The 15,097-nt window shown below is 45.1% G+C and overlaps 1 protein-coding gene across 1 annotated transcript in view; it reads right to left on the reverse strand.

Annotated features, from left to right (window-relative positions):
- RUNDC1 (RUN domain containing 1) overlaps positions 1 to 15,096 on the reverse strand; it is a 16,222-nt gene extending 1,126 nt beyond the window's left edge. Inside the window, 6 exon segments of the mRNA XM_007536831.3 lie at positions 3 to 35; positions 37 to 593; positions 2,166 to 2,285; positions 3,902 to 4,100; positions 6,050 to 6,208; positions 14,547 to 15,096. Coding sequence (XP_007536893.2) covers positions 3 to 35; positions 37 to 593; positions 2,166 to 2,285; positions 3,902 to 4,100; positions 6,050 to 6,208; positions 14,547 to 15,044 — 1,566 coding nt within the window. The 5' untranslated portion in view covers positions 15,045 to 15,096.
- Between the last annotated feature and the right edge of the window lies 1 nt (position 15,097).

Below are 15,097 nucleotides of genomic sequence, written 5' to 3' on the forward strand. Positions count from 1 at the left end.
ACCACGTGAATGGCCGTCAGTAGGCTCTGCTTGGGGGGTCACAACACTGCCTCCTGAAACTGGTAAAGCAAAGGATTGGGAGAGCTTCCGGGCTGGGGATTCCACATAAGCCTGGCCATTCTTGGCATGGTAGTACTTGACAAAGAGCTCCCAGGGGTGCATGGCCTCGGGGGTTGAGGAGAAGGATGGCAGCAAACAGGCAATGGGGGCCATGACCAGGCTCATCCCTGGTGAGGAGGCGTATAGTCCGTGTGCCAGTAAGTCTCTCACGGCCACTGTCAGCTCCTTTCGCACAGCCAGGGTCAGCTCGTCCTTACCACCAAGACAGACGTCCTGGAGGTTGGCAGAGGTGATGACGTGGTGCTGTGACTGATGCTTCAGGGCTAGTTGCTTCACTCTGTCTACTGATGCCTCCAGCTTCTTCAGTAAGGGAGAGTAATCCCTGTCAGTCTGCCCTGTCTGCCATAGGGTTTGTGGGATCTGGCCTGTGGCACAACCAAACTGGCTGACTGCAAAGATCTGGAGCACTGCTAGCGCTCTCCGCATCAGGTGCAGCCCTGTCTCTCGAACTCTCTTCACATCTTCTGCCTTTGCTGTTTAGAAAACACAATGACTCATTAGTGAGACCATAATGATAAAAAAGGTACAGTTGGCAAGTCACAAGCTGAGACTAAGTCTTGCTTCTGACTTAGGATATATACAGAGCAGAATTTGCTTTAGGGGGATATTTGTGGCTATCCCCCCCCCCCCAATACTTCATCTCCAAGGGTGTACTAACAGTTGTATTGAATCTACTGCTCCTGGCAGCCATTATTCATTTTTATTGAAAAGAACAGAGAGAAACTGAGAAGGGAGAGGGAGAGAGATAGACACCTTCAGACTGCTTCACTGCTTGTGAAGTGACCACCCTGCAGGTGGGAAGAGAGGGAATCGAACTGTGATCCTTGTGTGGATCCGTATGCTTCGTTCTATGTGCACTTTAACCTGGTGCAGCACCACCTGACCCCTGACCCCCCCAATTCCTGTATCTCCACAACCCCAAAAGACCTATGCTACAACAAACTAACTTTCCCTTGAAGTGTTGTACTTACTTTTTATTTATTTATTTATTTATTTATTTATTTATTTATTTATTCTCTTTTGTTGCCCTTGTTGTTTTATTGTTGTAGTTATTATTGATGTCGTCATTGTTGGATAGGACAGAGAGAAATGGAGAGAGGGGAAGACAGAGAGGGGGAGAGAAAGATAGACACCTGCAGACCTGCTTCACCGCCTGTGAAGTGACTCTCCCTGCAGGTGGGGAGCCAGGGGCTTAAACCGGGATCCTTATGTCGGTTCTTGTGCTTTGCACCACCTGCACTTAACTGGCTGCACTACTGCTCAACTCCCTTACTTTTTTTTTTTTTTTAAGATTTTATTTATTTATGAGAAAGATAGGGGAGAGAGAGAAAGAACCAGACATCACTCTGGTACATGTGCTGCCAGGGATTGAACTCAGGACCTCATGCTTGAGAGTCTAGTGCCTTAGCCACTGTGCCACCTCCTGGACCACTCCCTTACTTTTTCTTTTAAAAAAGCTGTATTTATTTATTGGATAGAGACAGCCAGAAATCAAAAGGGAAGAGGGTGATAGAAAGACACCTGCTGGGGTCGGGCAGTAGTGCAGTGGGTTAAGCGTACATGGCACAAAGCCCCTGGCTCCCCACCTGCAGGGGAGTTGCTTCACAAGTGGTGAAGCAGGTCTGCAGGTGGCTGTCTTTCTTTCCCTGTCTTCTCCTCCTACTCTCCACCTCTCTCTGTCCTATCCAACAACAACGACATCAATAACAACAATAATAATAGCCACCACAAGGGTAACAAAAGGGGGAAAAAAAAAAGATTAAAAAAAGAAAGACACCTGCAGCCCTGCTTAACCACTTGCAAAGCTTTTCCCCCTGCAGGTGGGGACTGGGGCCTAGAACCTGGTCCTTGCACAATGTGTTATGTGTGCTCAACCAGGTGTGCCACCACCACCTGGCCCCCCCTTTTTTTTTCTTTCTACCAGAGCACTCCTCATCTCTGCTTTATGGTGGTGATGAAGGGCACTGAACCTGGGACCCTGGAGCTTCAGGGTATGAAAGTTGCTTCCATAGCCAGTAAGCTGTGTCGCTAGCCCATGTACTTACTTTTGCTATTTCCCGGAGGCAGCCTGTTGCCTCTAGTTCTGGCAGCCCCACTGCTTGTCTTCCCAGCAGCCTTGCACTCGCAGTGCCCACCATCTGTCTGCAGTGGGCTTGCTACTTCATCTGGAATAAGAAGTTATAAAGGAGTCATTTATTTAGCTCCATTACTAGTTAAAAAATAATATTTAGTAATGTTTACTAACTGACAAAAAATTTAAAAATAGTATCTTTTTTTCCCCTGCTTCCAGGGTTATTGCTGGGGCTCAGTGCCTGCACTAAGACTCCACTGCTCCTGGAGGCTGCTTTTTCCCTTTTGTTGAACTTGTTGTTTACTGTTATTGCTGTCGTTGGATAGGACAGAGAGAAATTTAGAGCGGACGGGAAAACAGGTGTGTGGGGGCAAGATAGACACCTGTAGACCTGCTTCACTGCCTGTGAAGTGACCTCCCGTGCAGGTGGGGAGCCAGGGACTCAAACTGGGATCCTTACTCCGGTCTTTGAGCTTAGTGCCATGTGCGCTTAACCCTCTATGAAAATAAATTTCTTTTATTATCTTTATTCATTTATTGGATAGACCCAGCTAGAAACTGAAAGAGGAGGGGAAGTAGACAAGGAGAGAGACAGAGAGACACCTGCAGCACTGCTTCACCAATTGTGAAACTTTCCCCCTGCAGGTGGGGGCTGGGGGCCTGAACCCAGTTCCTCATGCATTGTAACCTGTGCACTAAACCAAGTACACCACCACCCAGCCCCTACCAATAATATCTTAATAAAATGAATTAGTGACTGGCATATAAAAGTCAGCTCGGTATATATTTGCTGAGTGAATGAAGCATGAATCAGGGCTGGGTAGTGGTACATCCACAGACACTGCTATGCTTGAGGTGGGGTGTTGGTGCAAGCTCCATTTCCCACCAACAGGGTGGGGGTGTGGAAGCAGGGGAAGCTACACAAGTAGCAGAGCAGTGTTGCAAGTATCATTCTTTCTGTCTGTTTCTAAGAAAAAAAAAAATCCTTTTTTTTTCTTGGTGCCATGGCTTTAAACCTATGATTCCACAGCATTTTAAAAAGATATATATATATATATATATATATATATATATATATATATATATCAAAAAAGAAAAAAACGTTTTAGATAGTGACAGACAGATAAGGACCTAGAAAAGAAGAGTCACCATAGTGTCACTCCACCACTCATGAAGCTTCCCATAGTGTCTTGCAAGATGTTCCCATGTGGTGTTGGGGGACTTGAACCTCAGTCTTCTTGCATCATAAAGTGTGTGCTCTAGTGGGTGAGCTATCTTCTGGCCCCTAAAACCCATTATTATTATTATTTTAGTATTTTTTTTTTTTTGCCCTCGTTTTTTATTGTTGTAGTTATTATTGATGTTGTTTTTGGATAGGACAGAGAAGTTGAGAGAGGAGGGGAAGACAGAGGGGGAGAGAAAGATAAGACACCTGCAGACCTGCTTCACTGCTTATGAAGTGACTCCCCTGCAGGCGGGGAGCCGGGGGCTCGAACCAGGATCCTTATGCCAGTCCTTGTGCTTTGTGCCACCTGTACTCAACCCACTGCGCTACCACCCGACTCTCCCCTAAAGCCCATTATTCTTCTCCCATTTGACAATGCTAGCTTCCTGAATATCAAAGCTCTTAAATAATTAAGAGTAGGTGTCTTTACTATATTTAATTACTATGACATGTGTCTACTCTTCTCTCTCACCCCCTCCTCTGACCTTGGATAAAGTTGATGAACATCTCCAGGTCTCGGATCTGAGTTTTCAGCTGCTCGACCAGCTGTTCTTTCACTCGGGCGGGGTTGACAATCTGAGCCACAGCTGCATCTACTCGCTGCCGAAGTTCTTCAGTGGATAGTGAGCTGAGGTCCTCATTCAGGTTCATGTCCAGCTTCTTTATTAACTCATCTATAATCACCTACAAAGACCACATGCAATGAGCGCATCCTTTGAAGTTTTCAGAGAAAGGGCTAGGAAGGATATTATCAAGACACGCAAAACTCAAACATTAGTGAGCGAAAATATGCAACTACTGATTAAGGTGAATGCACAGGCCCTCCAATTCTCCACTATTCAGAGTAACAAACTTTTGGTGCTCTCAATAGAAAGGGCTCCTCCTACTGCAAATTTTCTACCAGACTTGACATTCAGTTTTCACTTAGAACAATTCAGATGATTCAAAAAGCCTTACATTTAGTTGCCTCTAAGGAAATGTACACATTTCTATTAATTTCTAGCCTTCTCATTTTTTAAATTTCTTTTTTTTTTTTCTCTCTTTTTTTTTTTTTTCCTCCAGGGTTATTGCTGGGCTCGGTGCCTGCACCATGAATCCACCGCTCCTGGAGGCCATTTTTTCCCCCCTTTTGTTGCCCTTGTTGTAGCTTCGTTGTGGTTATTATTATTGCCCTTGTTGATGCAATTCGTTGTTGGATAGGACAGAGAGAAATGGAGAGAGGAGGGGAAGACAGAGAAGGGGAGAGAAAGATAGACACCTGCAGACCTGCTTCACCGCCTGTGAAGCGACTCCCCTGCAGGTGGGGAGCCGGGGGCTCGAACCGGGATCCTTACGCTGGTTCCTGGGTTCCTGCGCTTTGCGCCACATGCGCTTAACCCACTGCGCCACCGCCCGACCCCCCTAAATTTCTTTATTGGAGGATTAATGGTTTACAGTCAACAGTAAAATACAATAGTTTGTACATGTGTGACATTTTTCAGTTTTCCACATGACAATTCACCCCCACTAAGTCCTCCACCATCATGAACCCTCCTCCTCAGAGTCTTTTGCGTTGGTTCAATACCTTCTTGTTCTTTCTTGCCTTACTCATGACAATTTTTTTTTCTTTCTATAAAACATCAAAGTACATTATAGTCGAAATATCCTAGTGACATTATTAGGAACAATTTATTCCTGAAAATATATAACTCTAGCAGCCATATCACAGAGAGACACAGAGGACTATTAACTATAATTCTGTCAGGTGACTGGCCTATCTACACAGGTAGTGCTTAAATAAATACAGTATAGTCATGCCTCACTTAAGAACATTTTTGGTCAATGAAGTAACTAGTGGTCCCAGTATATCATACCACATAGATGTGGTGAACAACAGACTATACTATCTAGTTGTGTTCATTACAACAATGAAATTGCCTAATGATGCACTTCTCAGAATGGATTCCTGACACTAACGGATGAATTACTATAATAAATAAGGGCAGTATGGATTCTTAGAATGTTTATCAACTGGTGATAAGTGACAGGAAAAAACTTATACTTTTTTTTTTTTTTGCTAGTCAGGGTTTGAGCCTGTATGATTTCACTGCTCTCAAAGTACTCTCTTCACCCCCACCCCTTTTTAGTTTCAGACAAAGAAAGTTGTCTTGTGGTGTTGAGGGCCTGAATCTGGGTCTACTTTACCAGGTGAACTATTTTCCAATTTCAGCTTGTTTATTCTGTGTGAGTAAACCAAGTACAACTGGTTTAGTGACTAAATGAAAATTCCTGCCTGAGATTCCAAGGTCCCAGGTTTAATCCCTGGCACCACCATAAACCAGGGCTGAGCAGTGTTCTGGTAAAAACAAACAAAAAACAAATGAAAGAGATTACTGGTATTGTATATTAGTACTACTATGCTGAATAATAACTACCAAAAACAAAGCACTAAGTTACCAAAGTACAAAGACTTAGGTATTGATGTGTGAATAAAGTTTGGTCCTATGTAGCAACAAAATATCCCTTGATTTGAGCCAGCAAAGGGATTCTCAATAATGTCAAAGAGAAACAAGCTAGTTAAGAATGTTCTGTAAACACAGGAAGGGACAAAATAACCTTGGGCAGTAATAAAAATACTTCAGGCATTTGCTCACCCGCTGTCTTTCCATGACCACGGACTGCGGCAGGGAATCGTAACTGCCCTCCTGATAGGCAAATGTTTCCAGATCATCTAGCTGGGTTTTGAGCTGTAGTATTAGTTCCTTCTGTCTCTCCCTTTGGGTTTCCCGACGTTCCCGTTTCTCCTGCTCACTCTAAGAAAAGAAAATAAGGTCTATTTCAAAGGAAAAGGAATATTCAGGGCACATTAAGAATTTTCTTAAGTGGGGGGCAGGGTGGGCGCCAGGTAGACGCACACAGTACAAAGCACAAGGACCTATACAAGGATCTGGGTTCAAGCACCCAGATCCCCACCTGCAGGGGGGTCGGTTCACAAATGGAAGCAGATTTGCTGGTGTCTCTCATTCTCACACCCTCCTCTCTCAATTTCTCTTTGTTCTCTTCAATAAAATGGGGAAGGAAAAAAAAAAGTCCACGAGGAGCAGTGGATTCAAAGTGCCAACACCAAGCCACAGCAATAACCCTGGAGGCAAAAAAAAAAAAAAAAAAAGAATTTTAGGCTAACAATGACTGGCAAAGTAGATAATGTTTCCAAATAATTGAAAGCAACACAAAATGTGTAAGACAGGTTCAAAGTAAGAATAATTGTTTTAAAAAGAACAATTCTATCCACAATTGGGTAACTATTAAATGTTTCTTTAAGAAAATATCTTTAAAAAAAAAAAAGAAAAGAAAATATCTTTGTGGTCCGGGAGGTGGCGCAATGGTGTAGCTTTGGACTCTCAAGCATGAGGTCCTGAGTTTGATCCCGGGCAGCACATGTGCCAGAGTGATGTCTGGTACTTTCTCTCTCCTCCTATCTTTCTCATAAATAAATAAAATCTTAAAAAAAAAAAAGAAAAGAAAATATCTTTATCCATCATTGCAAATAGGGTATGAACACAATGATGTCTTTTGTTAAGACTGCTTCCTCCCAATGGTCTAGTTAGAATTGAGACATTTTTCTTTTCTTTTCTTTTACCTCCAGGGTTATTGCTGGGCTCTGTGCCTGCACTACGAATCCACTGCTCCTGGAGGCCATTCCCCCCCCCCCCCCCCCCCCCCGCTTTGTTGCCCTTATTGTCATCATTATTGTTGTTATCATTGCTGCTGTTGTTGTTGTTGGATAGGACAGAGAGAAACTGAGAGAGGAGGGGGAGACTGAGAGAGGGGAGAGAAAGATAGACACCTGCAGACTTGCTTCACCACCTGAGGCGACCCTGCCGGTGGGGAGCCGGGGGCTTGAACCGGGATCCTCCTGCCGGTCCTTGCGCTTTGTGCCATGTGCGCTTAACCCGCTGCGCTACCGCCCGACCCCCGACATTTTTCTTTTTTAAAACATATGTATATTATTCATTTATTCCCTTCTGTTGGCCTTGTTGCTTTATTGTTGTTATTGATGTCGTTGAAGGACAGGACAAAGAGAAATGGAGAGAAGAGGGGAAGACAGAGAGGGGGAGAGAAAGATAGACACCTGCAGACCTGCTTCATCGCCTGTGAAGCGACTCCCCCGTAGGTAGGGAGCCGGAGGCTCTAACCGGGATCCTTTCGCCGGTCCTTGCGCTTTACGCCATGTGCGCTTAACCTGCTGCGCTACCACCCGACTCTCGAGACATTTTTCTTAACCAAGATATCCTTGCAAGAATGTGCCATCCTCCACAATCATCAGAACAGATACACATTCTGCAGGCAAATTTTACAAGAGAATATGCAGTAAAGGTGTAGAAAAAAGACTATAATTGATTCACTGTACTACCTCCCAGGCTTGACTTTAGGGTTCAATGTCCTCTCTATGTATAAAAGAAACTTGGCGGGGTGAGGGGGGGGGACAGTGGCACACCTGGTTAAGCACACGTTACAGTGTGCAAGGACCTGGGTTCAAGCTCCTGGCCCCTATCTGAAGCGGGAAAACTTTGCAAGTGGTGAAGTAGGGCTGCAGGTGTCTTTCTGTTTCTCTCCATCTTCTCCTTCCCTCTCGATTTCTGGCTCTCTGTACCCAATAAAGAAAGATAAAAAATAAGGAGATACAGAGGTGGAGAGAGACACCTGCAGTCTTGCTTCACCACTTGTGAGCCTTTCTCCCTGCAGGTGGGGCTTGAACATGGGTCCTTGAACACTCTAATGTGTGAACTTAACCAGGTGCACCACCGCCTGGATCCCCTAGCTACCCTTTAAGAGAAAATTTCCTCACAGCTAGGGACATAGTTCAAAAAGCAGAGCATCACTTTCATGCCTGAGGTTCCCAGTTCAATCCCCTAATCCATACATACTAAAGTGGTGTTCAGTCTTTTCTATTTGCCTTATGGGAAACTCTCTTCTATGGAGTAAATAAAGTTTCCCGGGGCCAGGTGGCGGCGCACCTGATTGAGCACACATGTTACAATGTACAAGGACCTGGGTTTGAGCCCCCCAGTCACCACCTGCAGGGGGAAATCTTCGCAAGTGAAGCATGGCTCAGGTGTCTCTGTCTCTCTCCCTCCATCACTCCCTTCCCTCTTGGTTTCTGGCTGTCTTTATCCAATAAATAAATAAAGGGGGCCAGGTGGTCACGCACTTGGTTGAGCGCACATGTTACAATGCATAAGGACTCAGGTTCGAGCCCCTGGTCCCCACCTCAGGAGGGAAAGCTTTGCAAGTGGTGAGCAGTGTTGCAGGTGTTCTCTTTCTCCCTTTTTAAAAAATTAATTAATTTATTTTCCCTTTTTGTTGCCCTTGTTTTTTATTGTAATTATTATTACCTGTTTCACCACCTGTGAAGCGACTCCCCTACAGGTTGGGAGCCGGGGGCTCAAACCGGGATCCTTATGCTGGTTCTTGCGCTTTGCGCCACATGCGCTCAACCTGTTGTGCTACCACCTGACTCCCTTTCTATCTCCCCTACTCTATTTCTGATTGTCTCTATTCAATAAATAAAGATAATAAAAAAAAGTTTCCTCCATTTCTTCATGAGAACTAATAATTTCTTCTTTTGTATCTTGTACACACTTTACTCTAGATCGTTATGTTATTTGTTCAGGATACTGTATCCTTCAACCTGAGAACTCTTTGAATATAAAGATCTTGACACTGTTACCCCACAGTGGCTGGCACAGTGTAAGCTCTCAAAGTACATTTATTCTATATTACTGAAAAAAATCAGGTAATGAGTCAGATAAACACTCTAAATAATGAACTCTTAGTAGAGGAAGTTGTCTAACCAGTTCAAGGTGAAAGAGCTGAGAAGACTTTTTTTTTTTAGCTGTATCACAGCTTTATGAAGTAAAGGAAGAAACTAGCCATAAACCCTGATTCCACTTTCATGTCTATTGAACTCTGTCATCTGCCAAAAGTTATTTTTTTTAATATTTATTTATTCCCTTTTGTTGCCCTTGTTTTTTTATTGTTGTAGCTATTGTCGTCGTCATTGTTGTTGGATAGGACAGAGAGAAATGGAGAGGAGAGGAAGACGGGGGGGAGGGGGAGACAGACAGACACCTGCAAATCTGTTTCACTGCTTGTGAAGCGACTCCCCGGCAGGTGGGGAGTCAGGGGCTTGAACCAGGATCCTTAAGCTGGTCCTTGCACTCTGTGCCACCTGCACTTAACCCGCTGCGCTACCAGCCAACTCCCCAAAACAGTTATTTACTGAAGTATATGTGAGTATGTTTCACAAGAGAGAACAATGAGCATTGGTGCAAGGTAGGAAATGTAATTTCCAGCTTAGATAAAAAAAAAAAAAAAAAAAAAAGGGGATGGAGAGACTGCTCACAGGTAGGGTCTGTGCCACAAAGTTACCTGGGTTTGAGGCACGAGGTACTTCCACTCTGTGTCTATTTAGATAAAATGCTTGCTTGAGGAACCTGGCAATACTGTACTCTGTAGAGCTCAAAAGACCCAGTGCAAGGTCCCATTCTGACCTGCAGGGAGTGGGAAGATGCTTCAAGAGTGGTGGAGCTGTGCTGTAGGTGTCTGTCTCTCTCTCCTTCTGGTGGAGCTGTGCTGTAGGTGTCTGTCTCTCTCTCCTTCTTTCCTTCCCTCTCTGTCTCTATCAAAATAGAAAAATGGCCATGGGAAGCTGAGGATTCATTGTACAGGTACTGAGGCCCACCAATAAACTTGGTGGCAAAAAAGAGATAGATAATTGGTAGTTTAAAATGATAGATTCTTGAGCATGAGGTACCAAAGTGATGCTCTGGTGTTCTCTCTCCCAGATATTATGGGAAAAACAAACAAACAAACAAACAAAACAACTAGCAACAATAAGAGGCAAAGCATTTGGTTTAAACTAACACTACCTGTATATATACACACACACACACGTATATATAATCACAGCTGCTTACTGGGTATTTTGAGCATATTTTGTTGTTGTTGCTTGTTTTTTTTTTTTTAATTTATTTATTCTTTTGTTGCCCTTGTTGCTTTACTGTTGTAAGTATTGTTGTCTGTCTTCGTTGTTGGAGCTGTTGCTTGTTTTTAACTCATAATCTATTTCAGAAAGTGAAAATGAATTATCAAGAGTATCACGTAGAAACTTCTTGGTACTTTTCACTTCTGAACAGGGCCTAGTCATAGTAATTTCTGTTTTTTTTTTATCTCTATTTTTTTTCACTTTTCAGTTTTCCACATAACAATCCAACCCCCTCTAGGTCCTCCTCTGCCATCATGTTCTAAGAGCTGGACCCCCACTCTGTTGTATTTCTTTTACTTTGGTGCAACACACCAACTCCAGTCCAGGTTCTGCTTTGTGTTTTCTCTTCTGTTCTTGTTTTTCAACTTCTATGAGTGAGATCATCCCATATTCATCCTTCTGTTTCTGACTGATTTCACTTAATATGATTCCTTCAAGCTTCATCCAAGATGAGGTGAAGAAAGTGAAATCACCATTTTTAATAGCTGAGTAGTATTCCATTGTATATATATATCACAACTTTCTCAGCCACTCATCTGTTGTTGGACATCTGGGTTGCTTCCAGGTTGTTTTGGCTATTACAAATTGTGCTGCTATGAACACAGGTGTACACAAATCTTTTTGGATGGGTAAGTTTGGTTCCTTAGGATATATCCCTAGGAATCACAGGGTCATAGGGTAGGTCCAATTCTAGCTTCCTGTGAGTTTTCCAGACTGTTTTCCATGAGGGTTGAACCAATTTACATTACCACCAGTAGTGCAAGAGGGTGTAACTTTTTTTCCTTTTTATTAGAGTACTGATCAGCTCTAGTTTATGGTGGTGCAGGGGATTGAATCTGGGATACAGGAGCCCCAGGCATGACAGTCTGTTTGCATAACCATTATGCTATTCCAACCCCACCCCCCCTTTTGCAATTTTTTCTTAACCAGAGCACTGGTACTAGGGATTGAACCTGGGACTTTTGAGTCTCAGGCACGAAAGTAATTTGTGTAACCATTAGGCTATCTCCCTGGTCCACGCAGTAATTTTTTTTTGCTCCAGGGTTATCGCTGGGGCTCGTGCCTGCACTATGAATCCACTGCTCCTGGAGGCCATTTTTTCCATTGTTGTTGGATAGGACAAAGAGAAATTGAGAGAGGAGAGGAAGTTAGAGGGGGAGAGAAAGTTGGACACCTGCAGACCTGCTTCACCACTTGCAAAGCGACCCCCTTGTAGGTAGAGACAGGGGCTTGAACTAGGATCCTTGCACTAGTCCTTGTGCTTTGTACTATGTGTGCTTAACCCAGTACACTACTGCCTGTCCCTCACAGTCATTTTTATAATTAAAAAAATTATTATCTTTATTTATTGGATATAAATAAAGGAGAGGGGGAAATAGAGACAGAGAGACACTTGCAGCCCTGCTTCACCACTCATGAAGCTTTCTCCTTGCAGGTGAGGATGGGGGCTTGAACTCGTGTCCTTGTGCATTGTAACATGTACGCTCAACCAGGTGCACCACCATTCAGCGCCCCCGCCTCCCAATCATTTTTAAAAAACCTTATCTGGGGAGTCAGGTGGTAGCACAGTGGGTTAAGCGCAGGTCGGGCAAGGACCGGCGTAAGGATCCCGGTTTGAGCCCCCGGCTCCCCACCTGCAGGGGAGTCGCTTCACAAGTGGTGAAAGCAGGTCTACAGGTGTCTTTCTTTCCCTGTCTGTCTTCCCCTCCTCTCTCCATTTCTCTCTGTCCTATCCAATGACGACGATATCAATAACAACAACAATAACTACAACAATAAAACAACAGGGGCAACAAAAGGGAATAAATAAACAACTTTTCTGGGGCCAGGTGGTGGCGCACCTGGTTAAGCGCACATGTTGCAATGCACAAGGACCAAGGTTCGAGCTCCTGGTCCCCAGCTGCAGGGGGAAAGCTTCATGAGTGGTGAAGCAGGGTTGCAGGTGTCTCTCTGTCTCTCTCCCTCTCTGTCTCTCCCTTATGCTCAATTTCTGACTGTCTCTATCCAATAAATAAATAAAGATAATAAAAAAAAGTAAAAAAAATCTTTTCTATTCCTTGAAAATCTGACAATCTGTGGCATGGGAGGTGACACAGTAGATGAAGCCTTGCATTCGCAGGCATGAGATCTTTAGTTCAATCCCTAGTATCGCATTCACCAGAGTGATGTTCTGTTTCTCTCAAGTAAATAAATGAATCTTTAAAAGAAAAAGAAAAAGAGGCAATTTGAGGTGGCTGCTCCTTTTATGCAGAGGAGCTGTGGATACCTGGACTGAAAGCAGGAACAGTAAACATAAGATCTTGCACTGGAAATAAATCAATACTGGCTACTGATAAAAGTCTCCTTGGTTAAAATCAATGTAAGTGGGAAGAAAGCCACATGTGAGTTGGAATTCAAATTCAAAAAAGGTAGAGATAAGACAGCAAGTTTTTTTCAGTATCAAGAAGCTATCTCACTGTCAGAGATTCAAAGACAGTAAGAAAAGTTTTCAGGACTCAGGTGGTTAAGTGTGCACAATATCATGCATAAAGACTCAGGTTCGAACCCCAGCTTCCCACTGGCAGGGGGCAAGCACAAGTGGTGAAGCAGGTTTGCAGGTCTTTCTCTCTCTCTGGCCACCAGGAATGGTGGGGCACTATCTACCCCTGCCCTAGAACATCTAATTATTAAGTAGGATGGAGTAGTCTCAAAATACTACTACTACTACTAATAAAAAAAGATGTATCCATTATTGAGTGAGCCAGAGCATCACTATGGCATATTAAATACAGGACAATAAAATAACAATAATAATAGATAAAGGATGGAAGAAAGGGGCTGGGAGGTAGCTCACACTACAAGGATCTGGGTTCAAACTCTAGCCACCACACAGGAGCACCATTAAAGGGAAAACTTCAAGAGCAAAATGGCTGTGATGTCCTCTCTCTGTCGCCCTGTGGGGAAAAAATAGAGCTCCAACAGAGAGTATTGGAATTGTGCAGGCTGCAAGCACAGTGAAAAACACTGGCAGTAAAAAAGAAAATAGAAAATTTGTTTCATTGGGCATAGTAGTCTCATTCTGTTTCAGTATAGCCTGAGTTTATTTATTTATTTATTTATTTACTTATTTTACCAGAGCACTGATCAGCTCGGGCTTATGGTGGTGCAGGGGACTGAACCTGGGACCTTGGAGCCTCAGACTTGAGAGTCTCTTTGCATAACCATTATGCTATCTACCCCCGTCCTAGAACACCTAATTATTAAGTGGGATGGAGAAGTAGTTTCAAAATACTAGTTTTTTTTTAAAAGAATTTATTTATTCATGAGAAAGATAGGAGAAGAGAAAGAACCAGACATCACTCTGGTACATGTGCTGCCAGGGATCGAACTCATAACCTCATGCTTGAAAGTCCAATGCTTTATCCACTGTGCCACCTTCCGAACTGCTTAAATATTCATTTAGAAAATTCATATAATTTTATTTTCTCACTAGGGCTTCACTACTCCAAATGGACTTTTTTTTGGTCTGAGAGAGAGAGAAACCTACAGAGGCCACGGCTCCAAACCCCCCCCCCCCCCCCCAGTGCCAGTGTTCCCTTGGTGTACTCTACTCAAACCCGGGTCACAGAGCGCAGCAGAGCGGGCGTCCTTCTAGGTGAGTTCTCTCCCCGGCCCAGGAGTTTCTATCAATTACCGAGACCCCCTACTATTCGCCCAAGCTCTTAGCTAGACAGGAACGTCTAAAGGTTACAGACTTTCTCTAGATTCCAGAAAACCACGGATGGGGTCATACCTAAGTGCCCGCTAACCGCAATTCCTGTGCCTGCCCCTCACTTGGCAGTTTTCTCAATGCTCCAGGGTCAGGGTAAGTTTTCGGCAAGTAAGTTCGTGACTTCGGTACTTTATGAAGCAGTACGGCTTCAGCCGCGCTCTTCTCCGTCCCTAGAACACCCGCACCTCTTTCCACACCTTCTGTGGACGCCATCAGGCTCCCCCCGTCCCGCTGTTTCACCTCCCGTGCCCAGGTCTGGAATACGAGCGCACCCTCGGACCCGCTCATTCATCACTCCATCCCCTCCAGCACCGCCACCCACCGCCCTCGGGGCCCCACCGCAGCCGCTCACCTGGTTCTCGCCCCGCACCCGTGGCCGGCCCCCCAGCAGGCCATCCCCCTCATCGCTGACGGGGTCTTCAGCGCCCCCATAACCCAGGACGTGGGGGCACCCGCGAAAGGCGAAGTCCTCGAGCTCGCGCAGGAGGCGCTGCTGCTCCGCGGGCGCTCCGCGCACCACCTGGCGCAGGCGGAACTGCACCTGCGCAAAGTGCGAGGACAACGCGAGCAGCGCCGAGTCCAGCCGCCGCCTCTCCGCCCTCAGCCGCCGCAGCGTCTGATCCGGCGAGTCCGGCGGGGAGATCGGGGCCGCTCCCGCCTCCTCGGCCGCCGCCTCTTCCGAAAATGCAGCCGCCCCAGGTCTGGTCTCCGCCACCGCCCCCACAGGGGCCCAGCGCACCGCCTCGCACAGTGGCAGCGACTCTTCCTCCTCCTCCTCTTCGTTTTTTGCCTTTGGCGCTACGGTCGCCGCCACCGTAAGCGGCTCCGTAGCTGCATCGACAGCCGCCATCTTCCCGGAAACAGCGCACGTCAGCCGCGCCCCCCTGCTGCCATGGCAACGGC

Source organism: Erinaceus europaeus, chromosome 12 (genome assembly GCF_950295315.1).
Source record: "Erinaceus europaeus chromosome 12, mEriEur2.1, whole genome shotgun sequence".
Classification (NCBI taxonomy): Eukaryota; Metazoa; Chordata; class Mammalia; order Eulipotyphla; family Erinaceidae; genus Erinaceus; species Erinaceus europaeus.